The sequence below is a fragment of the Odocoileus virginianus genome, unplaced genomic scaffold (genome assembly GCF_023699985.2).
Source record: "Odocoileus virginianus isolate 20LAN1187 ecotype Illinois unplaced genomic scaffold, Ovbor_1.2 Unplaced_Contig_8, whole genome shotgun sequence".
Lineage (NCBI taxonomy): Eukaryota > Metazoa > Chordata > Mammalia > Artiodactyla > Cervidae > Odocoileus > Odocoileus virginianus.
The window spans coordinates 975,506-1,002,422 of NW_027224325.1; the positions used below are offsets into that span (position 1 = coordinate 975,506).

A 26,917-nucleotide genomic window follows, 5' to 3' on the forward strand; every position below is an offset into this window, starting at 1 on the left:
TTTGTTTGCACCACATTATGGTCTTATCACAAATGGTCTTAAATTATACTTATTTGTGTGCTTACCTTTTTTGGACATAGTTGGCTTTTTAAGCAACCTCTACATCTGTTTTACTTTGATAGTATATTTCACAGGGTCCTTAACACTAGGCAGATCTCCCCATTCTTACCACTTGTTAAGAACATGAGACAGGCAAGGCTCATTCTTTACACCTTGCTGATTATTTAAGCTCCTTCTTTTGGTCTGCTTTCTAATTGCTTTTGAGCCAGTTCAAAAAACTCTTGTTTTTTAATCTTAATATAGTTGAAAACTTCTAGAACAGCAGGTAACCCCATTGTCCTAAGACATGTTAGTAAGCTGGGGGAAATACTCTTGTTTGATTAAGTGTGGTAAACACTGCATCTTATATCCTCCCTCTGCATTTGTGATATAGCATAGCGGAGGCAATGAAAAGTCCTGAAGTGAGGAAAAGTTAAACTTTAACCTAGGTCACAAAAATAACTATAATTTAAGACCATCTGTGATAAGATCATAGATGTGGACCTCTCAAATGTGTGTGTGGGTAGCAATTTAGATATAGCATGATCACATCCAACTCACTGTGTTTAAAACAGGACTACTTTTTTTTCCTCTTCAAACCCATTTCTAGGTAAAGCCATTCCTTTCCTCTCCCTGCCCAGAAGTCAACAGTTAAGGCCTCCATCACAGGGATTATTGAAATAGTCTCCCAGACCTGCCTTTAGGTTTGAATTACTTCGAACTCATTTCAGAGTAATATTACAAACATGCAAAGCTGATCTTGTTGCTCAGGGGTTTAAAACTGGAGAGTGGGTCTCTGTTGCTTGTAACAGGAGAAAATGCAAACACCTTTAAGAAGCCACACAAAGTCATTCCTGATCAGGCCCCTTATCTGCCTTTCTAACCTTATTTCTTACTTTCCTAGCCTCATTAACCTCCTTGTTTCAGTCCCACCAATTTACCTAAGTTGCTTTCATTTTCAAGATTAATATTTATTAGCACTATTTTCTTGGACTGGATGCCCCTTTCTCCTCATATGCCTTACCCCCTCATTTCTAGTGACTCAGTTCAAGATCACACAGACACACTGCTTTATCCAGAGCTTGGGGTTTGATTGAGTCTTGGATGGTGCTTCCCTGGTGGCTCAGATGGTAAAGAATCTGCCTGCAATGCAGGAGACCTGGGTTTGACCCCTGGGTTGGGATCTCTGGGAAGATCCCCTGAAGGAGGGAATGGCTATCCACTCCATTATTCTTGCCTGGAGAATTCCGTGAACAGAGGAGCCTGGAGGGCTACAGTCCATGGGGTTGCGAAGAGTTGGACACGACTGAGCGACCTGACTTTCACTTTGGATGTACTGAGCACTCCTGGGCTAACTCTGCTGATCTGTTCCTGCCCATTCCCTCTGTTCAGCTGGAAATTCATCCTCCTTTCTGTTCTAAAGAAGTGCGGCCTTGACACATTAAAGAAGTTCTCCTCGGCTCCTGAGACTTTGAGGTCAAGTAAACTTGGATTATACCCTCCCCGCCCACAACTCCGAGTGGGAAGGTTTCTCAGCTTCTGAGAAGCTCCATGTTTTCATTTGTACGATGGCCCGGATGATAATCCCTACCTCACAGGATTGTAGTGAGGAGTGTGTCAGAGTCTGGTAAGGCAGTTGGCACAGTGTCAGGCAGAGGCTCAAAAAACTTCTCCTGAGCAATTCACCCATCATTCTGTTGCAGTGAAAAGGGAAAAAGAAGAATGAGTTTTTCTTTTCTTTCCTGAGAACAAGGAAGATAACAGTGAGCAAGCCTGATCACTCCTGTGCTGTCACTTTAGTCATGTCCAACTCTTTGCAACCCCACGGACTGGGGCTTGCCAGGCTCCTCTGTCCATGGGATTCTCCAGGCAAGTATACTGGAGTGGGTTGCCATTCCTCCTCCAGGGGACCTTCCTGACCCAGGGATCGAACCTGCGTCTCTTATGTCTCCTGCATTGGCAGGTGAGTTCTTTACCACTAGCGCCACCTGGGAAGCCCCTTGATCACTCTTAGGTTTACTTTAAATAACTGTTCCTGATCTAGTTTGTTCCTAATGTAGTCTGTAACTAAGTTTGCTTTTCTGCCCCTAACTCTGCATGAGCTACATTCTGCACCTATTATCCTTTGACTCTATGCTAATTACATCCTGTATCTGGTGCTCACCTTTACAGCACTCTCTCTGCAGACCCCGCCTAGTAGTTTTTCTCCTTGTATTATAGAAAGAAGGCCCAGGAGCGCAATCCACAAAAGACAATGGACAATTATTGGGCTACCTGACACCAGCCTGTGACTATTTTTGAAACAATGCAAGAGGAAGAATACAAGATCTTTATACCTTTGTTTCTTATCACCTACCCCAACTGGGAGCCCGCATCATTTGTAAGCCTTTAGACTCCTCATGGAAGTTGGGGGCACAGTTCTTGGGCATGAGCCTGTTGTGTCTGCCCTCTGTTGTCTAACGATTAATGCCACCTTTCTATTTCCTCCAAACTGTCTCTGTGTTTTTTTATTCAGCTTTAGTGGGCACAGAAACCCAAGACTTTTGGCAGCATCAGTTCCTTCATTCTGCAAATGGTTGCATGCTTCCTCTGCCAGCATGTGCCTAAGACAGGAGGAAAGAGGGCAAGGCACAACCACTAAAAGAGTGACAGTCATTGAGGACACAACAAAAACTGGTTAGAACCTACTAGGCCCAAGATGGCAGAAGATTTGACTTCCAGTGGACCTTGAGCCTCATTATTATTCACTCATTGTAATACATTAGTTAGGTCACACACACCACAGACACCAGGACATTTATGACTGACCATAAAAGGCCAAAACTGGGTGGTAGCCCAATTCCTTGAAATCCCCACCCCTTCCCCAAAGTAGCTGGAATAATTTTTGCCACTCATTAGCCTATGAAATTACCCAACCCATAAAAACTAACCACCCCCACACCTCAGGACGCTCTTTCCTCCTGAGACAGACCACATTCTGTCTATAGAATGTGTATCTCTGCTTTCACTTCACTATGGCTCACTCTTGAATTCTCTTCTGCCTCAGAAAAGGACCCTCACTTGGTATCTATCCCAGAGGCTCACCCAAGACCTAGAACATGATCATCCTCTCATGCCTCATTTTCTTGCAATCCCTTTATAAAGGATATTAATAAATCTACTTCTTGCCTATCACTTTGCCCAGGTGGCTCAGTGGTAAAGAATCCACCTGCCAATGCAGGAGACGCAGGAGATGTGGGTCTTCCCCATTCTCTTGCGTGTATAGGGATTTCATAAAAATTCATTAAATGGACAAATGAAGGAAAAATGAATGACCCATCACATGAAAGCTGAGACTTCAGGTTTGATTATATTTTGAACAAGACGCCAAGCCTAAGAGCTCTAACTCTCTATTGAAAAAAAAAAAAAGGTAAATTGCTTCAATTGAAAGTTATCTGTTGACTTTTGCCTCTTGACTGTTTCTTAAACCAAAGGCAGAGTGTGATTCCTTGTGTAGTGATTCCTTGTGTAGTACATGGGAAGTTGACTGTGAAGCTCATGACTGGTGGGTTGAAAAACATGATGCAAGATCCCAGAATGCTGCAGTGACTAGAAGCCAACTGGAAGATGGGTAGGGGACTTTTCTGCTGTGGATGATGTGAAAACATGAGCAAAACAAATTAACTGAGTTAGAGGTGTTTCGATGATTATTATTGGAGTAAATTGCTTTACAGTGATGTGTTAGCTTCTGTTGTATAACAACTTGACTCAGCTATAAGCATACATTTATTCCCTCCCTCTTGAGACCTCCCTCCCACCCCCCAGGTCCTCACAGAGCACCAAGCGGAGCTCTCTGTACTCTACAGCAGCTCCCCACTAGCTGTCTCCTTTATACAATATTACTAATTACTAGAAAAATGCAAATCAAAACTATAATGAGGTATCATGACAACACTGGTTAGAATGGCCATCACCAAAAAAAAAAAAGAAAATCTACAAATAGTAATTGCTAGAGATGGTGTGGAAAAAAGAGGTGTTTTATAAGCCTCCTCAATGTTCATATCTAAAAAGAGAAGCAGTTGATTCTGGAGATAAAGAAGGTCATTTCCTTCTGGGCCATTGCAGCCCTTTGAGGTGGACTCTGCCTCAGTAATAGCACCATTTCTTTTATAACACTAGCCCTGCTGCTTGGTCAGCAGTGTTCAGGGAAGCACTGTTTGCCAGGTTCCTGGTCCTCCCTCTAGGGAAAGCCCATCTGCTCCTGGCATAGTGAAGGTGCCCAGGCAAAGACAAGTAGAGACTGTGCCAGGCAAGAGACCGAGAGTAACTGATGGAGGGTGTAACCAAGTCAGAGTGGATCTCTCACCAAGGCCTAACCACAATCGTTTGTTATCACAGTAGAGCTATTTTAGGTATGCTCAAAACCATGTGAAGTCCTGTGGGTCACACAAATGTACGGAAGACGCTGTCATTGCCTTTGATAAGCTTAAAACTATAGGAGGCATTTTATATGTTTGCCTTTGAATAAATTCCTCTTTTAAATAAACTTATGGGAGACAAAGAACATGTGGAGAAACTAAGCTTCCATAGCTGAACATAAAGACTTATACTGGAGAGATTCAGATTTAGAGAAGTTCATAGTGAGATGGAGTTAGGGGCTGGATCTTTGAAGCAAGGAGTAACTGACTAGGCTTTATTTTCATCTTGGCAAAAATCAGGGGAAATGATGAGAAGTAACCAAAGATATGGCCGTAGAATGAACAAGGTCTTAGGGTGATGTGGTTGGATAGGTTGGTTGGGGATATTTGATGAGGAAGGGCTTGGTGACAAGCTGAGGAAGCTATACTGGTTCTCATCGACTATCAGTAAGGACTTCTGCTGTTCCACATTAAAGAGACGTCTTAACTTTTTAAAAAATTTACTTATTTGTCTGTGCCAGGTCCTAGTTAGGGCACGCAAGAACATTGATCTTTGTTGTGGTGTGTGGGATCTTAGATATGGCATGTGGGATCTAGTTCCCTGTTAGGAATTGAACCTGGGCCCCCCACATTGGGAGCATGGAGTCCCAGTCTCTGGACCACCAGGGAAATCCTGAGTCTTAACTTTTATCCAGCCTTAATTACCAAGAGATACTAGATTGGGAGAATACAGATAGGAAGATGACTAGGAGATTATCACTGCAGGAATCCAAATGTGAAATGGGGATGGTGGTATACGTGGGAACAGAGAAGACAAGTTGAAGTTGAAAGACATTGAAGAGAAAGGATCAGGAGACCTTGGTAATCAAGAGGACACTTATGAAGCACTGAGTGATTCACAGATAATATGCAAAGGCCATATAAGATCAATGGCCCTAGGATATAAAGGAAGGCAGGGGTAGTGAAATTAAAGCCAAGACTAGTAAATGGCTTTTCAAGGTAAAACGTGCCTCCTGGGAGAGCAGGATGTTCTGAGAAAATGGAATGTCTTTCTTGTTGACTAGTTTATCTTGTCCTAATGATTCACCGATGTTCTCTTTGGTTAAAGATCTTTTGTCCTCTATCTCCCAATCCCCATGACACTGATGTTTCCCCTTAAACTGGCACATTCCCCTCTGGTTGGAACAGGTGACAGAGTGATTGACGCCCTTCCTTGTTGTCATCTTTCTTCTGAACAAATGCCAGCGGCAGGTGAGGCAGCAGTGAGATGTTCCTTCCTGACTCCTTTTCAGGCGCTACAGTTTTACTTTCCACTTGAGCCCGCCTTTGATGGTCTTGATAAAGTGTTTATGACTCTTTTACTGCATGGAACTGTTGTGTTCACTTAGGGTTTATGCTGGACTGGTTTAAATGGTTCATTGTAAAAACTCTTCGATTCTTTAAGGTATTTGCTAATCTTTGCTGAGTGACCTGTTTTCCTTCACCAGCTCTTGATCTACCCACAAGATACAGATGAGTCAACAGAATCGTCATCAAAAAGAATTATGCTCCTATTGTCCTCCAGTATCTGCAAAAAGAAGTGTGAACAATTAAGTGGTAACTTAGATTTATTAAACATAAAATGGGTGCTTTGTTTTCACCTTCAGTTTGTTTTTTGCTTGCTTGAGTGGTCTGCTCAGGAAATGGCCTTTTGGCTAAGTGGGTTTTTGAGGTTTAGTTATTTCACGATATTTCTGTATCTTTGGTTTGAGAGTGGAACAGAATCCTGAGCATTGCTGCTTGCTTTTAAAGAAGATCTGCAGTTCTGCTAAGATGCTATTTTCAGATCCTCATACATTGGATCTCAGCAAGTTTTTGTTTCTTATTGACTTTCTTGTTTTTTTTTCTTATCTCCATCTTATCCCTCCGTAAAAAGAGAATAAAGTTAGAAAGGGATTATTCTGAAATATGGGCTCAAGGAAAGTAGATGTAAATTTTATTTTATGAGCTGTCTGTTTGTTACTTTACCAGTAAAGTTCTGGTTTTGATGGAAGTGAAGACATTCTAAGGTCACAGAGTTTATGTAACTGTAGGTCTCTCAGCTGTCCAAATATAGAAAATCACTTTCCTTCAGGGTTATTCTTTGCTACTTTGCAAATAAGCAAATTCATTTGGAATATTTTAAGTTTTATCAGTAATTAAATCTATATTTTTAGTTCTGAGATGCTTTATGAACTGTTTAAGAGTTTTTTCATCATGTTCTGGCTCGTTCACTATTGTATATGCAGCCCTTAACATAGTCCGATACTTAACATTCAGTGGAAATTCAATAACTTTTTTGAACAGATTAATGGATTTTTGTAGGGTTTTTTTAGTTTAAAAAATGGTATGATAATTTTAAAAGAAGAACTTTAAAAACCATCCTTAATCCCAACACTTAATCAATTTTTTTTTCATCTTTTAGCCTTCATGTAACCATGTGTGTACCTTCACATGGCTTTAGTTGTGGTGAACTTGAAATTTTGCCTTTAAGATTTCCCCAGACTTCCCTAGTGGTGTAGTGGATAAGAATCTGCCTGTCAGTGCAGGGGACATGGGTTCAATCCCTGGTCTGGGAAGATTCTGCATGCCACGGAGCAATTAAGCCTGTGTGCTACACCTACTGAGTCCAAGTGCTGCAACTACTGAAGCCTGTGCACCTAGAGCCTGGGCCCTGCAAGAAGAGAAGCCGCTGCCATGAGAAGCCTGTGCACCACAGCGAAGACTAAGCCCCACTCGCTGCTACGAGACAAAGCCTTCGAGTAGCAGTGAAGACCTAGTACAGCCAAGAAAAAAATAAATTTCCCCATATTTTTGTTTTTAAAAGCCAAATTGAATTGTATTATCTAGAGTAGCAAGAAATTCTAAATTTAATACTAGAGGGGAATAATTTGAGAACTATTACTCTTGCTACATAGTTAGAATAGGAAAAAGGAGTCCAAAATGGCGATGACTAAAAGACAAAGCCTTCGACTGTGTGGATCACAATAAACTGTGGAAAATTCTGAAGGAGATGGGAATACCAGACCACCTGACCTGCCTCTTGAGAAACCTGTATGCAGGTCAGGAAGCAACAGTTAGAACTGGACATGGAACAACAGACTGGTTCCAAATAGGAAAAGGAGTACGTCAAGGCTGTATACTGTCACCCTGCTTATTTAACTTATATGCAGAGTACATCATGAGAAACGCTGGGCTGGAAGAAGCACAAGCTGGAATTAAGATTGCCAGGAGAAATATCAATAACCTCAGATATGCAGATGACACCACCCTTATGGCAGAAAGTGAAGAGGAACTAAAGAGCCTTTTGATGAAAGTGAAAGAGGAGAGTGAGGAAAAGTTGGCTTAAAGCTCAACATTCAGAAAACTAAGATCATGGCATCTGGTCCCATCACCTCATGGGAAATAGATGGGGAGACAGTGGAAACAGTGTCAGACTTTATTTTTTTGGGCTCCAAAATCACTGCAGATGGTGACTGCAGCCATGAAATTAAAAGACGCTTACTCCTTGGAAGGAAAGTTATGACCAACCTAGATAGCATATTAAAAAGCAGAGACATTACTTTGCCAATAAAGGTCCGTCTGGTCAAGGCTATGGTTTTTCCAGTGGTCATGTATGGATGTGAGAGTTGGACTGTGAAGAAAGCTGAGCGCTGAAAAATTGATGCTTTTGAACTGTGGTGTTGGAGAAGACTCTTGAGAGTCCCTTGGACTGCAAGGAGATCCAACCAGTCCATCCTGAAGGAGATCAGTCCTGGGTGTTCATTGAAAGGACTGATGCTGAAGCTGAAACTCCAATACTTTGGCCACCTCATGTGAAGAGTTGACTCATTGGAAAAAAGACCCTGATGGGAGGGATTGGGGGCAGGAGGAGAAGGGGACAACAGAGGATGAGATGGCTGGATGGCATCACTGACTCGATGGGCATGAGTTTGAGTAAACTCCGGGAGTTGGTGATAGACAGGGAGGCCTGGCGTGCTGCGATTCATGGGGTCGCAAAGAGTTGGACACGACTGAGCGACTGAACTGAACTGAACTGAAAAGACAAAGAAAGGAAAAAGCCCACGAAAACGGAATAAGAGAAAATCCATGGACTGAACTGAGAACCTCAGGTGAAACAAACATGCCCCCTTCCTGGCTAGCCCTAATTTGCATAGGGCAGGCTCAGCGGGGAGGAGACAAAATGTATAAAAAGAGGAAGCCAAGAGCGATTGAGGCCTTGAGGCTGTACTATCCTTTGTTTATGGAATAAATAAAACTCTGAGCTCTAACACTGGTCCGCTCTTTGAAATCTTTGACGCAGTGAGACAGAACTGAGGATATTACACACTCTCCCAACATTCTGCTCTCAGCAGGTGTTGAAGATACTGTTCATTTTATTAGGTGGATCTGAATTGAAATTCTTCATTGACTTCACATTGCCTGTAAGCAAGATACCTCACTGACCTTTCCTTCCCTGTTATAAGGCTCAATAAAGTAGAAGCAGCCGAATAGTGTTTAGAATCATTTCCTAAAGGAAGTTTGAATAATGTTGCAAAACAGAAAGGATTGCTAATAGCAAACAGAGGAAGTTCTAACAGCACATTTCCAAATTTTCTTCACGATTAGTTCAGACTCATTTTGTTAACATTTACTGATCTTCTGTCCTCAAATAGAGATGTTATACTGATTTTTGGTTTGTTATCACACCAAATGAGACACGCTTGGGTAGGTTTTTTGTACCCATCGAGGAGAGAGCTCATGTAAGCTGAAACACGGGAGCTTTTTCTAGAATAGCCTTCCTAGCAGGCCCCAAACCCTACATGAACAGTGTGGCTTCCAGAAACAATGGCTTTTCTCCAGGCTTTGGTTGCAGAGTATAAATATCTTCTATAGAAATAGTTCTTCAGGCTTTCTGCCTTAAAAGGTGTATTGTTGTCAGCAGAGTGGTTGATTTGACTCTTTTTCTGTTCCTTCATATTTTACTGGGACTTCCCAAGTGGCATAAGTGGTAAAGAACCCACCTGCCACTGCAGGAGATGTAGGAGACCTGGATTTGATCCCTGGGTCAGGAAGATCTGCTGGAGGAGGATGTGGCAACCCTTTCCAGTATTCTTGCCTGGTTACCCTCTTTCTGCTCCCTCATATTTTACTAGCATTAATACAGGGGATTTTGTGCCAACTTCCTGGTCAGGTCCTCTTCATCGGGGCCACTGCTCGTGGATCCCATGTAGACCAGGACTCTTAGTCTTTATATCCAGAAACAAAATGAAGCTCAGAAAGTGCTGGAAGGTGGGGGTGGCGGTCCTGAAATCAACTGCACTTCCCTTACTGGAGGTGAGCACTTCCCCAGCCCTGGGAGAGACACAGACTCTCAGAAGCAGCTGACTTTGCTTCATCTGAAAGAGAGTTAGGTCTATATGGCAGAAGCAAAAATTCAACAAAAATGCCTTCTTTGATGGACAGACTTTTGCCACTGATCATACTGACAAGAAAGCTTTAGAAGGTGTCTTAACTCCAAACAGTATCTCCAAACTGTTTCCTCTTCTGGGCCCACAAGAACGTTTATGGAGTTCTTTTGGGACATGAGGAAATAGAAGGGGTCAACAGGTTTTTGTGCTCACTGGGGAAATGGGAGGTGGCAGAAACCATCCAGGAAACCTGTAATTCTGCCTTTTCTCTAGGAAGCAAGAAAAATGATGAAGTTTGCTTACAGGCAATGGAATGGAGTAGTCTCAGAGATAAGCAGACCACACATACATTGTGTTCTAACTACTCTCTTGTTTGTTAAAAACTGCAACCAGGTTGCTTTCTTGAGAAGGAAGGCGCTAGGGCCCAGGAGTGAGGGTGCTGGCTTTGTTGTGTGACCACAGAGGCTGGTTACATACTAATTTCCTCTAGGGCTGGTGATGAAGTCAGTAAACCACAGCCTTCAACATGCTCTGCTCAAGCGGCTGCAGTGGCTTCTCAGTGCTATCTCGGCCATGACACACATCTGACATGCCCTCCCTTAACCCACTCGTAGACTGTCTCTCTTCTCCTGCAGCATGGACCAAAGAGAAATTCTGCAGAAGTTCCTGGATGAGGCACAACACAGGAAAAGTAACAAAGAGGAGTTTGCTAATGAATTTCTGGTAAGTTCTATGTGTGACACTCTCAGACTAGTTACATAGACTGTTCGATGACAGTGGTTCAACTCTCATAGATCAAATTGTTCTTCGGATAAAGTGAATTTCAGAACTTTCAGGGGAAGAAGGCAACCTAAAAGTTTGAATTCTCTAAGTGGTTTGTGTGTATTCTAGATATTCTCTCCAAAATACAGTTTCAAATATTTTACTTGCTAGGTCTTAGACTTTGACTAGGACTCCTATAGATGACATACATAATTCCAGTTGCATAAATGTGATATTAATTCAACATCTGGAGTTCTCAGGTACCTGAGTTGGGTTTATACTTCAAACATCTAATTTTAATTAATGTCAAGAGGAAAGAAATCAAGACTAACTTTTCGTGGAGCATTATGCTTTTATGGAACCCTCCTGTGGGTTCCATTTAGATGACAAAAACTCTTGAAGAGCACCCTAACTACTTTCTGCCATATTCATTTTTGCTTTTTTTTTAATGAAGAAAAAAATATGAGAACATGTGCTTTTACAGTAACAGGGTTTCCTTAATCTTCTTTTGCTTGGAGGGGTGGAATGGCTAGGATGGAGAGTAGAGAAAGGTGAGGGAGATGGGGAGAAACATAGGTACAAGGTAACCTAAGGTTTGATTACCTAGAGGGACACTGTATTTCCTCTCGTGGAACGGTGCTTATTGATGCAGTGGCAACTGGGTCAGCCTCATTCATCTTATAACCCAGCACATCAGATGACATAGGATGCCTAAGAGTACTTACTTATCAAGTATTTTGGAATACATCCAGCTGGTGTTTCGGCTCTGTAAGGACTTCAAACCTTACCTTTTCAGTTGTGAAGATATTGAAAAAATAAGAGAATTTAAGTGTGAAGTCTAAAATTAAATCATGACTGTCATCAACCAAATTATCAACTACTTGGCATGTTCCTTAATCTCACCGAGTCTCTATTTTCTGAGTTCTGAAACGGGGATAATAATTTATGTCCTACCTCTCTGCACAAGATTATTGTGATGACTAAAGCTCAATACTAATACTTAAATGTGACCATTCATTCAGTAAATTTATTGAGCACGTGCTATGTATCAAGTTTAGTTCCAGGCACCAAGGAGATAGCAGTGAACAAAAAACCTCTGCCCTCATGGAGCTAACATTCTGATGTGTTCGTGCTAAGTTGTTTCAGTCGTGTCTGACTCTGTGTGACCCTATGGACTATAGCCCACCAGACTTCTCTGTCCATGGGATTCTCCAGGCAAGAATACTGGAGTGGGTTGCCATGCTCTCCTCCAAGGGATCTTCCCGACCAGATGTGAAAACACTCTGCAGATTCTCCAATGATTAGATATTATAATGTGATCTCATATTATGATAGAAACCCCTGTGTCAGCTCAACTTGGATAATACCGTGGTGTCATGAAAAATGATACTCTAGTTGCCATTGGCCAGACAGTCTGAGTCCCTCTAGTAGAGTTAGCAGGGAGAGAGAGGAGGTGGAAAGCCTGGCCTATGTGTCTTAAACATGTACCTGGCCCTGGGCTAGAACTCTTGAGACAAATATCTCCAATACAGAGAGGTAAGAAGCGAGCTGAGGGGGCAGGGGCAGCCTCTGTTTTATTTTGGTTGTGTTTTAGAAAGTAATATAGACTACCTCTCTGATATTTTACTTCTTCTTAGCTCAGTCATTATAACCTCTCACCAAATTATAGCAGCTACCTCACCTCCTGTTTTCTCTGCTCTAGCCTTGCCCTACCTTCAATCAATTTTCCGTTTGACACCCAAGTGATCTTTTAATACCACCAAGTGATCTGGTTATTTTTTTTTCCCTGCTTAAAAACCTTTTATAGTTTGTGTTTTTTCCAGCTGTTTAAAATTGTGATAATACACATTTAGGAAACTACATAAAACCCAAGTATAATTGTAAAGCAACGACCACTCAGGTCAAAGAACAGAACATTGTCAGCCCCAGAAAACCTCTATGTGTCCCTTCCTCATCAGGTCCCTTGCCCCCACCCTCGCCCCCACACCCAGCCTACCCTGCCCTGCCCAAGGAATAATCACTCTCCTGAGTTTTATATTAATCACTTCCTTGCTCTTCTAGCTCCTAATTTTAAGAACCTTGTTTTTGGGTGGTGATTAAGTGGAACCTCAATGTTCACTGACTCATGTCCTCCAGTGGAAAAACAGTCTTTCCCTCAGCCCCACCTAAATGTTCAGCTGAGATACCAGAGAGACTAGCTTGGCGGGAGGGGGTGGGGGGTGGGGGTGGGGGGTGGTGAATGGGGCCAGGATGCTTGCTGGGACAAGGTAAATACTGCTTTTCAGTAGGAAGACTTTCCACATGGTCATGTCCCCATTCCATCTTCAGCTCTGAATATATTCTCCCAGGACTTGATGTTTCTGAAATTTGAGGGCTGATTCTGTGACACATGGCCACTGCTGGCCTAAATAGGAGTGTCTCTGCAGGAACTGACTTCCCTGGTGGCTCAGATGGTAAAGCGTCTGCCTACAATGCAGGAGACCTGGGTTCGATCCCTGGGTTGGGAAGATCCCCTGGAGAAGGAAATGGCAACCCACTCCAGTACTCTTGCCTGGAAAATCCCATGGATGGAGGAGCCTGGTAAGCTACAGTCCATGGGGTCTCAAAGAGTCGGACAGGACTTAGCGACTTCACCTCACTACCCTTGTGCGGGAATTATCAAAAGATAGCTCTACTTCCAGGTAGATACTCTGTACACCCTGCCCCCAATGGGTTCATGGTTTAGATATCAGTCCCCACTTCCCCCTTGGCCAAGTATTTTTGTGCAGCGCACAGTGTCCTGCTATGACAGCTAGAGCCGGTACTGTACTGCTTTGGTCCTTTTCCCATGCCAAGGTCTTTTTCCCAAGCTAAAGCTAAACTCAATAATCCTTGTATTTTGTTGTTGTCTAAAATTTTTATTTATCTTTTATTTATTTATTATCATTTTTGGCTGCACTGGGTCTTCATTGATGCACTCAGGCTTTCTCTAGTTGCAGCGAGCGGGGGCTACTCGAGCTGCAGCGCTCTGGCTTCTCATTGCAGCAGCTTCTCTTGTTGTGGAGCATGGACTCGAGGGCACACGGGCTTCAGTAGTTGCTGCATGTGGGCTCAGTAGTTGTGGCTCATGGGCTATAGAGCATGTGAGCTTCAGTAGTTGTGGCACATGGGCTTAGTTGCCCCATGGCATGTGGAATCTTCCCAGACCAGGGATTAAACCTGTGTCCCTGCATTGGCATTCTTAACCGCTGGACCACCAGGGAAGTCTCTCAATAATACTTCTGTAGTTGAAACTGTCACTGACCACTCCTATAAGGTTCTCATGCCTTCATTCAAATATTTATTGAGTGCTTACTATGTGCAAAGCATTGTGCTGGATACTGGTTCTGTGATACTCCATGCTTTAGTGGAGCTTATCTTTTTAAGACATTAGAGATGTCTTAGAGAGGCAGACATTAAACAACTAATTACTCTATTAAATATTTAATTATAATTGTGATAGTCTTGGTGGGATGTCAAGGAAGCATCATGTCCATTATCTTATTTATTACTCATTAAAAAAAAAAAAAAACTATGAGGTAGTTCTGATCTCTGGCTTACAGATAAGAAGACTGTGACTCTAAGAGGTTAAATAATTGGCTTAAGTTCACTCAGCTGCTCAGCCATAGACATGAAATTTAACCTGGATCCGTCATATCAGAGTCTGTGAAATTAATCCTTATGCAATAATATCTTGCTTCAGCCAATAACCCTGAGTCCCTCACAGAACCTAGCCTAAAGGTAAGTCCCTAGTTAGCATAGTTTCTATATGGCAGAAATAGCATTATGTAATCATACTATTGAAAATTTCTTAAAGATACTTAAAAAAAATAAAACCTTTATTGTTATTTTTATAAGACAATGCTATTACAAGTTAAAAGAAAATAAATTCACCATAGTACCCACATCCCAACAAATAAAATTTTAGGGGGTATAAAAATTCTAGTTTTTGTCCTTTCATAGGATGCTTTTCATATCATTGTAATTATAAGTATAGCTATTATTTTATATTCTCATATTTTCACTTTATTGCAACAAAATTATCATATTGATTAAAATCTATATTAATGACTTTTGATGCAGGATAATATGATGAAAATATAATAAAGTAATAGCTAATACTTTTATATCTCTTATAGAAACTGTTCTAAACACTTTTATATGTCAACTCATTTAATCTATTGAGGAAGGCACTGTTATTATTTTCATTTTATGGATGAGGAAACTGAGACCCAGAGAGGTTAACTGACTTGCTCAGGGTCACATAGCCAGAGAGTGGTAGAATTTACTTTCGAGTTAAGGCAATTTTGCTGTTCTTATAACAACTTTGGAGTCATATAAATCTGGGTTTAAATTTGCGTTCTGTCTGTTATTAGTTATGTGACCTTGAGCAAAGAATCTAAGTAGTAACTAGGCTTCCCTAGCAGTCCAGTGGTTAAGAATCTGCCTTCCAATGCAGGGACACAGGTTCCATCCCTGGTTGGGGAACTAAGATCCCACATACTTCGTGGCAACTAAGTCTGTATGTATGCACAGACACTAGGTTGTATCTGACTCTTTGTGACCCCATGGACTGTAGCCCACCAGGCTTCTCTGTCCATGGGATTTTCCAGGCAAGAATATTGGAATGGTTTGCCATTTCCTCCTCCATAAGCCCACATGCCTCAACGGAAAGATTGCACATGCTGCAACTAAGAACAGACACGGCCTCCCACCAAAAAAAAAAAAAAAAAGTGGTAACAAAAATAATATTCACTTTGCTAAATTTCTGTGAATAGAATATATAAAAAGACTGACATGAGGTAGGCACCCAAATAATTTATTTTTCTGTTGTTGGAAATTGAGGTTATTTCTCATTTTTCATGAATATTGATAACACTGCAATAGATGTCCATGTGGTTTTCCCCTTTGTTTGGATTATATCCTGGAGCTAGATGACCAAAAGTGTTATTACTGGACCAAAGAGTATTAGCATTTAATTGGTTAAGTTTTGCCAAATGTATTTCCAAGAGAGTTTTTTTTTTTAACTTGCAGTATCTGAATTTATCATATTCTCTACCATCAGCACTTCCCGGGTAGCTCAGTAGGTAAAGAGTCAGCCTGCAATGCAGGAAACTGCTTGCAATGCAGGAGCCTGGGTTTCGATCCCTGGGTCAGGAAGATTCCCCTAGAGAAGGAGATGGCAACCCATTCCAGGATTCTTTTCTGGGAATTCCCATGGACACAGAAGCCTGGTGGGCTACAGTCCATGAGGTTGGGAAGAGTCAGACACGACTTAGCGACTAATGAACTACCTTGCTAGTCTCAGTTAATATCTAAAAAAGATAGTAATAGATAAATTTTTTGACTGCTTATCATATGCTAGGCTATCAAAGTGGTTTACCATATATGATCTTAATCACTACAACAACCCCAAGAGGAAGTAATTATCTTCATCTTATCCTTGAAATAGCAAAACCAGGATTTGGAACTCTGATATGTTTGATTCCAAGGCTTCTTAACCTCTCTACTTAAACTATATCAAGTAAAATCATGTTTTACTTTTTAAATTTAATTAGTGTAAAATAGTACTTTATTATGTTACTTTTGTTTATTTGATTTCCGAGCCTGAAAACTTTTCATCACTATTTTCAATCTGCATTTCCTCATATAAACTTACTGTTCATGTATTTTCCATAATAGCTAACCACTGAATCATGTTCCAGACTCTCTGCTTGAGTGCTTCATGAACAGAGCCTATTTAATTCCCAAAGAGCCATTTGTAATGAACACTAATAAAGTCCCACACGGACCCACTGCCGAGTTCTCTAGCTTTTCACAGCATGCTCAGTTTCTTGTCCTTGTTATGTTTTCTCTGCCACAGGACTTTGTACACATTCTGTTACCTCTGCTTTGAATATTCCTTCACTCTCCTCTTTACTTACTTAATACTTCATAATTCTTCAGATATCAATTCGATGGTTACTTTCTCAGAGGTCGAGAAGGAAATGGCAACCCACTCCAGTACTCTTGCCTGGAAAATCCCATGGACAGAGAAGCCTGGTGGGCTATAGTCCACGGGGTCACAAAGAGTCAGACACGATTAAGCAACTCTACTTTCTCAGAGAAGCCTTTCTTGACCTCCCTAAATAAATCAAATAAGCCCTCAGCACCATCTGTCAGTTTTTAAAAGTTTCTCCCCAGTCCCCAGCTTTAGTAAAGTGTTCATAACATTTATCACAGTTCCAATTATACATTAGTTTGTATTGTTATTTGATTAATGTCTGCTTTCCCATCAGACTGAAGCTCCACAAAGGCAAGGCTCAGATTTACTTCTGCTTATCTTGACATCCTCAACAACTAGAAAAGTATTTGCTACGTGGTAGACACTGAGAAATCAAAGAGAAATCAAACAACTTACCTAATGTCATGGAGATCATAAGTTGTAGAACTCAATTTGAAATAAAACCATTTAACTTTTGAACTTGTGCTCTTGGTCTCCTCCACATCTCCTCACTCCATTGCTTCCAGTTTATCCATCCATCTTCCCAGGTGGTGCTAGTGGTAAAGAACCTGCCTGCCAATGCAGGAGACACAAGAGATGCAGGTTCGATCCCTGGGTCAGGAAGATCCCCTGGAGGAGGGCATGGCAACCCACTCCAGTATTCTTGCCTAGAGAATCCCATGGACAGAGGAGCCTGGTGGGCTACAGTCCATAGGGTCGCAAAGAGTCGGACATGACTGAAGCGACTTAGCACAGCACAACACTGAACTTCTAAAAGAGAACTGTAGAATATAACATATACACAGGAAAGTGCTTTAAACACATGCATATAATTTAACAATTAGTAATAAAGCAGGTATTTATATAAGTACCACTCAGATCAAGAAATAGAACATTGCCCACACCCCAGAAATCCTTTAGGTGTCTTTCCAGATCATAATTCCCCTCAACTTCCACCTGACTAGAGGTAAACACTATCACATGATTATTTTTTCCTTTGTTTTGCATAGCTTCAAGGCCTATATATCACTAAGCAATAGAGATTAATTTTACCTGTTTTTGAATTCTATGTAAATAAAATGTCACATATACATTTTTAATATTTCCCTTTTTCACTCTACATTGTATTTCTAAAATTCATTTAGTTGCATGTAGCTGGGTCTTAATTTTTTCTAATCATTTTTATGAATTCTTTATAAAAAAATTTTTTTAACACCATACTGTGTGGCAGGCAGAGCTTCCCTGACCAGGGATCAAACCCATGCCCCCTGCAGTAGAATGTAGTCTTAACTGCTAGACCACTGAAGTCCCATTTTTATGAATTCTGCCAAGGTTTAATATATGCAATTACTGTTGTGATCACAGAGTGCACTGAGAGAGACCAAGTAGTCACTTAGGGTGGTAGTAACTATTTTGAGTCACCGTAGTTCAGTGTCTCGACTTTAGCTTTGTTGGTCTAAAAAAATCAATTCTGTCAGTACACTGAGAGTTGATCAGAATCAGGCAAATACATATGAAATTCACCAAAAACAAGAATGTCAATTTACTAATTTTAGGTGGAGAAAAATTATTGTCAGAATAGAAGTTTGTATTGACTGGCCAGCATATTCTCTGAATTTGGAGAGAAACTTACATGAGAAGCCAGTGATAGCTGCTTGATGAGCATGGTGACTTTAGTGACCTCAACTGTGATGGTATATGATGTCTTCATCTCTTTGTTTGAACCCTCAGGGTGGTGTTCACCACTTTTTTCTGGACACTAGTGACTTTATTTTCCTTCTTCTAAACTTAATGAGGATCATCCTCCTCCATTAATGTATTTTTTAATCCAATCAATGATAATTTACAAGGGAATAGGTATTTACTTTGGTCAACTACTAAAACCAACTGTGGTTTTATTACACATGCTTTTCAGCCATTGTGTTAAATATGGGTTAAGGCTTGGTTATATGTTTCATGCTGGTCAATTTGATGCATTCCTTTATGGTTAAAACTCCTTAGATGCTTTTTTCTTTTCTACATTGGGGTAGTTGAGGCATCTTGATTTAAACAGCATGGGTTAAAAAAGAGTATGATCATGTGGAAAAAGTGGGTTTAGAGAATGGCAAGTGTGCTAAATATTCATATATGAGTTTGTTGGCTGTCTATATGTATTTGTTCAAAGACTAGATGTGAATACAGAAATAGGAACACAGTTTCATATAGGTAGGGTGATGCAATTACAGTGTATTTTCTTCCTTCTAAAAACTGTTTTGTCGGGCCTGGTGCACTGGGAAGACCCAGAGGGATCGGGTGGAGAGGGAGGTGGGAGGGGCGACCGGGATGGGGAATACATGTAAATCCATGGCTAATTCATTTCAATGTATGACAAAAACTACTGCAATGATGTAAAGTAATTAGCCTCCAACTAATAAAAATAAATGGAAAAAAAAATAAAAACTGTTTTGGAGAGAAGAAACTGCAAAGGGAAATTCAAATAACATAAAATACAGCTAATAACACTACCTACCAAATGTACCTATATTTAAAACATCATAATCTTTATGTTGGCCAGCATTTAGAATCATTCAGTCTTCTACATGGCTGGTATACTGGTGTCAAACATTGCTGTTATAACTTTCTGGAGGCAAAATTTGTATATTGGTTCTGATGTATATTTTGTAACATGGATAAAAAGCCTTCAAAACAGGCAAATTCGTTGAACACTCCTAAGAATTCAGGTGAAGGAAATAATGAAAGATATTTATATTGATTCTGGCCGCCTATTGTAATATTGTTGGATTGTTTAGGAAGATTGAAAGCAACTTAAATGTCCAAGAGTATAAAGGAATGGGTTAAGTAACTTATGCTGCATCTCATACAATAGAAGAGTCTGCAGGTGGATTCTTTAATGTTTAAGCCTCCAGGGAGGCCCACACATGATGTAGAAGAATGCAAATTGTTAAGTAATAGAGAGCAAGTTACAAAACCCTACGTGCTGTTTACACACATGTGAATAAAAGGATGGAATGTAATATTTCAAAATATTAAGAATAATTAACTCTGAGGGTTATAGATAAGATGATTTTTAATCATCTTTTTATGGGTTCTATATATTCTAAAATTTCTGCAATTCATATGCATTACTTTTTATTTTAAAAATCTATATTAAAATTTTTCCTTTAGTGTTGTTGGGTTCCATTTAAACAATAAAAAGCAAAAAAATAAAAAAAGAATTTTATGCTTCCTGGATATGAGGTGCTTTTGTAGAAAAGGTAAATATGGAATTTATTAATACAAAGACATTTATTAAATATGAAGCATTCAATGAACCCTAACAGAAAGAAGATATCCAGTCCTGAAGGTCAAGTGCTAATGTCGGTTTATAATGCACTAGAAGTCAGGTCGGTGTTGTAGCAACTTGTGAAGACTTTATCATAGACAGACCAGAGAAGATCTGGATACATCTTGGCTCTATAGAGAAGATATAGATACATCCTAGTTCTGTATTTGTTTATAACAAAACTAACCAAGCAGTCATGAACACAGTACCTCCTGCATAGCAAGTGCGCAAACATCTGTTGAGTAGAAATGACGCATTTATGTGAATTGGCCTATCACTTGAACAAACTTCTTGGCATTTCCTGACTTTTGTACCCATTGTGCTCAGTCCCTCGGTTGTGTCCGACTGTTTGCAATACTATGGATTATAGCCCCCCAGTCTCCTCTCTCCATGCAATTTTCCAGGCAAGAATCGTGGAGTGAGTTGCCATTTCCTACTCCATTGTACCCATTAAAGTGCAGGTTTTTTTTAGTGCTTTCACTAGAATAAATATATCATATTTAAAGCTAGTTTCTACCAGTTCTATCTTCAGCCTCCAGTCCTACGTAGGACCATCCAGTCCCACGTTTAAAGTTATCCACCGGACATTTAAAATACATTTAAATGCATTTCTTTTTGCCATATCCTTACATTTTATTGATCTAAAGTTGAAACTCTGTTTACTCACCCCAGTTTAGCTACTGCTTACCCACTTGCTCACTTACCTGACTAATGGGTGGCAACACAATCTCTGTAAGTTTGCCTGTCTAGTTGAAGATGATTGCATGCACACTCAGGGCCAGTTCAGTCTTGTTCCCCATTCCTACTAGTGGTAGCATTGTTTGCTGGATGTAGAGGCCTGAGCTCCTAATTCCATTCCTTTGCATTCATGCTGTCTCTATCCTGTTGGAGGCTTGGAATAGATAATACTGACCTGCCATTGTAAGGCGCTGAAGAACTGCCTTTGAACTTCAAACTTGAACTTTGAGTCCCCTCTTCTGCCTAGCTCAGGAAGGCCAAACTTGAGATTTCCCCACACCCAGATGTAACTTATGCTCTGTTTTCTATACAATAGTGTAGTCCTTCAAGGCAGAGAGTGCGAACACCAGATGCAGTCTTGTGCTTTCTTCTTTCTTCCTGTTCTCTTTTGAGAGTGATGTTGATTCATTTACTAGCAACCACTTTTCTAGCCAATGAAAAAAAGCATGCAATAGATTCAGTCCTGATTTCCACAACTTCATGGCCAGGACCTCAGTTCTGTTTTTCTGTCTTGAAATGTGGGGACTTCCCTGGTGGTTCAGTGGTTAAGACTCCATGCTCCCAATGCAGGGGCCCAGGTTCAATCCCTGGTCAGGGAACTAGATCCCACATGCCACAACTGAGAGTTCACATGCCACAACTAAAGATCCCACATGCTGCAACAAAGATGGAAAATCCCACATGCTGCAACTAAGACCCAGCACAGCCAAAAAAAAAAAATATATATATATATATATATATATATATATATATATATTAAAACATTATTCAGAAAAAAAAGAAAAGAAAGAAAGGAAAGGGGTATAGTCCACAAACCAAATCAGCATACTTTTAGCTTATCAAGCATATGCACAGAATCCAGTTTCTCATACATTCCAAATGATCAGGACTCAGGAGGCCCCTTTTCTTTATTCTCTCAGCAGCTTTTCTTCATTCCCTGATTTCTCTCGTTGGTGCTGCCTTTAGGGAACTCACATCCACTTTACGGTTGGTAGAGAAATACTTTCTCCCTTCACCATCTCTTTTCTCCCCCAACCCAACCCACCCTCATGGCTCTGCTTTCTCTTTTATACTCTTTTTCCTTCCAACCTTCAGATTTTCTCTTATTCTTGTGAGATTTATTAGTTCTCTGTCCTGAGTTGGCTCTGCTTTTTCCCTAGTGGAGTGTTGGAGCCTGGGGGTGGGGGGTGGGGTCTAGCAGAGAGAGAAGGGGAGTGAGAAAAGACCTTCAGAGTAGTCTGACCTTTAAGTAAGACATCTGCAAAAAAAAAATCTTTTGCACTTTACAAATTAACAGTTCAGGCATTTCCTATGTGATGTATTGCTAAATGAATGTCTGCATTTGTCATCCAGCCAGATAACTCTGGGAGAAGGAACAGAGTAGGAAATAAAAATCCATTCTCTTAGAGGAAAACATAGTGTTGTTTTGACACTCGATGACATAAATCAAAGCAAGATCCCCTATGACCCACCTCCTAGAGTAATGGAAATAAAAACAAAAGTAAACAAGTGGGACCCAGTTAAACGTAAACACTTTTGCACAGCAAAGGAAACTATAAGCAAAGTGAAAAAACAACCCTCAGAATGGAAGAAAATAATAGCAAATGAAACAACTGACAAAGGATTAATTTCTAAAATATACAAGCAGCTCATACAACTCAATGCCAAAAAAACAAACAACCCAATCAAAAAGTGGGGAAAAGACCTAAACAGACAGTTCTCCAAAGGAGACATACAGATGGCTAATAAACACATGAAAAGGTGCTCAACATCGCTCATTATTAGAGACATAGAAATCAAAACCACAATGAGATATCACCTCACACCAGTCAGAATGGCCATCATCAAAAAGTCTACAAACAATAAATGCTGGAGAGGGTGTGGAGAAAAGGGAATGCTCTTGCACTGTTGGTGGGAATGTAAATTGATACAGCCACTATGGAAGACGGTATGGAGATTCCTTTAAAAACTAGGAATAAAACCACCATATGACCCAGCAATCCCACTCCTAGGCATATACCCTGAGGAAACCAAAATTGAAAGAGACACATGTATCCCATTGTTCATTGCAGCACTATTTACAATAGCTAGAACATGGAAGCAACCTAGATGTCCATCGAGCACAGATGAATGGATAAAGTTGTGGTACATATACATAATGGAATATTACTCAGCCATAAAAAGGAATGCATTTGAGTCAGTTCTGATGAGGTGGATGAACCTAGAACCTATTATACAGAGTGAAGTGAGTCAGAAAGAGAAAGATAAATATCATATTCTAATGCATATATATGGAATCTAGAAAAATGGTACTGAAGAATTTATTTACAGGGCAGCAGTGGAGAAACAGACATAGAGAATAGACTTATGGACATGGGGAGAGGGGAGGAGAGGGTGAGATGTATGGAAAGAGTAACATGGAAACTTACATTACCATATGTAAAATAGACAGCCAACGGGAATTTGCTGTATGGCTCAGGAAACTCAAACAGGGGCTCTGTATCAATCTAGAGGGGTGGGATGGGGAGGGAGATGGGAGGGAGGTTCAAAAGGGAGGGGATATATGTATACCTATGGCTGATTCATGCTGAGGTTTGACAGAAAACAGCAAAATTCTATAAAGCCAATTATCCTTCAATAAAAAATTAATTAATTAACAAAATCCATTCTCTCCCATTGTTGAAGGTGGCAGTCAAGACAGCTAAACAATAATACATTACACACACATAAAACTTTTACCTGTGAAATTTTGCCAAATCAATTAAGGCATACCTTTCAAAAAGAACTTTGGCTATGGCATTCTCCCTGGAAAGCATTCCACAAGTAAGCAAAGCAAGACAAACATAAACAGTATAACAGTATAAACCCTTCTGGAGAGTTTTAGAATGAGCTTCTCTGGGATTTGACATCTTTTCAGCAGCCCTAGAATCAGTGGCTAGTTGAAAATTATCATTATTAAAAAAAAAGAAAAGAGAATTATCATTATAAAGGTGCACAAGATCAGAGAGAGCTGAAAATTGGTATAACTTGGATATTGGCATAAGTTGGAAATATTTTATAGTCTTTCGTGTATTTGTGTTATATCCTTTAATTCTGAAACCAGCCCACTTTCATCCATTTTGGTGTAAAAATATGCTGTATAAAGGTCATTTCAGCATCTCTCTTCCTAAATTCAATTCTGAAAACCCACAAGAATTCAAACCATGGTAAGAAACTAGGATTTAACAAGTGACTATATACCTGCTTTTATATAGGTTGCCTGTGTCTGATTTAACTCTAGAAACAGAAAAAAAATGGTCATTAGAACAATACACGCTGGCATTTGTGGTCCAGCAGATAAGCAGACAGTGGCTGTCTATTCCATTTGTCATTGTTATTTGGAAATAGAATACTCTTCTATACTTTGAGTTGTTATAATGATTAATGATCTATTTATTATTTAGAATCAGTTTAATTAGATTCTAGATATTTGATGATTTGTTGTATAATGAAGTCCCAACTAACAAATCTCTCATGACCCCAACTTTTTCCCTCTCCTTGCAGACTCAGCTGTCAAGTTACCCTGAGCTAATTTTGAAATCAAATGATGAATTTGGATGATTTGTTGGAACAAATTTTTATTTTCTCCTACCTCTCTTATCTCTGTCTCTCTTTGTCATCATTCCTTTATTTTAGATTCTTCCTTTCTCACCCATTTTTTAAAATGACTTAGTTATTAGTGTCCTTAAGTAAACTCCTACAGATAGATACACATCCTAATTATGTGAAAACTCTATATGAAATATAAACAATTAAGTAAAATAGTGATTCCCTTCATTTTAAGTTTTTTTTTTCTTATTGCCAGTCACATGAGAAATTTTCTTTTTCTATTTCCTTATTGCTATCTATTAGTTTACCCTGTGGAAAAAAATAGTCCATAGTCATGGGAGAGAAAAGCAGAAGCAGTACTGGGTATATAAATTTTTATGAGAAAGGAAAGGAAACCCATAGTTTTAAAGAAGTGACGTTACATATAATTGTCAGTGACATGAGTTTGTACAATCTTGAAAGAACTTAGATATCAATCTTTGGGAGACTCATAACTGTAGGACAGTAGGAAATATGGGAAAATTAACTTGGTATCCAACTGAGGAGAATCAGAAAAACCCGGCTTAAGGAGTTTTTCTTTTTTTCTAGTAGAGATTAGCCGAAGTAGTTTTTAGCATGAGAGAGATAAGGAAAGCAATACTTTAGTAAGATTAAGTTAGGATAATTATACCTAATAGATTTGAATGGGGAAAGAGAAAGGTGTGAAGATGAGTTCAGAAGCAACAGTAACAGTTCAAGCTTTAAAGCCTGAATTAAGTTATCTCTAGGGACATAGGAAGGAGGCTGATACAAGATATTGCATGGAAAGAATCATTTACACTTGCTGACTGAATTAGAGGTGGGAACTGTGGGAAGTGGGGAACTGAAAGTAACTCTCTGTTTCTCGAGTACGGTTGCCTGGGATAAAGATGGTGCTGTTGGCAATAACAGTAAGGACAGTGATGATTTTAGTTTTGGATGTGCTCAGTTTGAGACATCTAAGTGGAGATGTCTAGAACGTGGTTGGAAATTCAGCACTGGAAATTAGTAATCAAATCTTGATGAAAAAATCTGAAAGTTATCCAATAGGGGTTGGAATTATAATTCAATGTGAATCACTTAGAAACATTTTTAAAAACATTGGTATGTCCTCTGTGACGATATTTCTGAGCAAACGTACTTAGTGAGAAGAGCAAAGTTGAGGACTTAACTTTGGAATGTTGGATAATTAACAATTAGAAGACAGAAGCAGGCATACAGGCATTAAGAAAGAATGCGAAGAGGGAAAGAGAAGTCAGAAAGGAAAGAGGAGAACCAGAATGATATAGACTAATAAGGGCAAAGGGAGGAAGGAATTTCAAGAAGGAAGTTAAGTTAAAGAGAATGAAGACTGAGAAGATGCTGAAGGATCTGACCCATAGGAAGTAATTAATAATCTTCACCTGACCAAGTCATCATTAAATAGTGGGTAAACAATGAAAATTATTTTCTGCAGTTCAACTCAATAATTATTTACCAGCTACCACAGATGTTTTTCCCTTGTCTTTCTCAAACTGAGTAACAGTCAATAAAGGTTTCAGATCTACTAAATGAAGTTTCTTTGAGTCATAATGAGTTAAGATCTGGGATGAAGTTGATTCAGCAGAAGGAGCCAAAGAGGAATTATCATTTCTTCTGACCCCAAATTTCTCTCTGTACTATAATACTGGCAAGTGAGAATAATTTTATTTATTTATTGTTTTAGTAACAATACCTTTTCTTTATTAAATAGGTACTCTGTACCAGTGCCACACATTTGATAACTCATTTAACTCACTCACAACTCTAAGACAAATATCCTCCCATTTTACTTAAAAAGCAACTGAGACACTGAAAGATTAAATAACTTGCCCAACTTCATTCAGCCAATACTGTGCCCATCTCAAAAGTATACACTGGAATCAACCACAAAGCTGATTAACAATACAGATGCCCACACATCGCCAGTGATTGCCATTAGTCATGGGATACAGGTCACAATACAGGTTAAGCCCTGACTCCAGTTCTAGGCTACCTCAGTTCAGAATTCTGAGCACTGTGTTTGGTAGTTTTGTGATCTTGGGGCATTTATTTCTCTATGCCTCAGTTTCCTCATCTTTAAATCAGAGAATAAGGAGATACTTTTAAGGAGATATTTCACTGCCTTTTTCAACCATATTATGCTATCCTCTGACTGACCCAGATGATAGTCTACAAATGAAATATGATACTATTTAAAGATTCATGTTTGGTCCAGGGATGGGCTTGAAGTTTAGGTTATATAAAAGGATTACTGCTTTGGGGACTGAAATCTTGGAAACTTTGCTAACTAGAGAGGTGGTATTTATCTTAAGCTCCATTTTTACTTAAAATAGTCCTGTAATAGCTGTAAAGAAGTCAGTCAAACGTTTACTATCTGACTCTTTGGATGGAACACAGAATGTGTGTTATTTTAAAAAAAATATTCACTAGTTTCACCTCTAAGTTTTTTCTACTTGTAGCTCAGTTGCCTTAAGTGTGATCTTTTCACTTCTCCAAATGTCACTGAACCCTGTTGTCCTTATGCTCTGGGCTCCCTTGTGAATGGAACCAGCCCTAGAGGATACTGTGTGTGAGTGTGTGTTACTTGTTCAGTTGTGTCTGTCTCTTTAACAACTCCATGGAC

The 26,917-nt window shown here is 39.8% G+C and overlaps 1 protein-coding gene and 2 non-coding genes across 3 annotated transcripts in view; all 3 read left to right on the top strand.

Annotated features, from left to right (window-relative positions):
* The first annotated feature begins 10,343 nt into the window (after positions 1-10,343).
* PTPN22 (protein tyrosine phosphatase non-receptor type 22) overlaps positions 10,344-26,917 on the top strand; it is a 56,833-nt gene continuing 40,259 nt past the window's right edge. The window contains exon 1 of the mRNA XM_020907964.2: positions 10,344-10,567. Within this exon, the coding sequence (XP_020763623.2) occupies positions 10,481-10,567 (87 nt within the window). The 5' untranslated portion in view covers positions 10,344-10,480. The remainder of the gene's footprint in view (positions 10,568-26,917) is intronic.
* TRNAC-ACA (transfer RNA cysteine (anticodon ACA)) lies at positions 13,042-13,113 on the top strand. Its single transcript has one exon. It is a non-coding gene; the product is annotated as a tRNA-Cys (tRNA).
* Positions 21,195-21,266, top strand: TRNAW-CCA (transfer RNA tryptophan (anticodon CCA)). The gene has a single exon. It is a non-coding gene; the product is annotated as a tRNA-Trp (tRNA).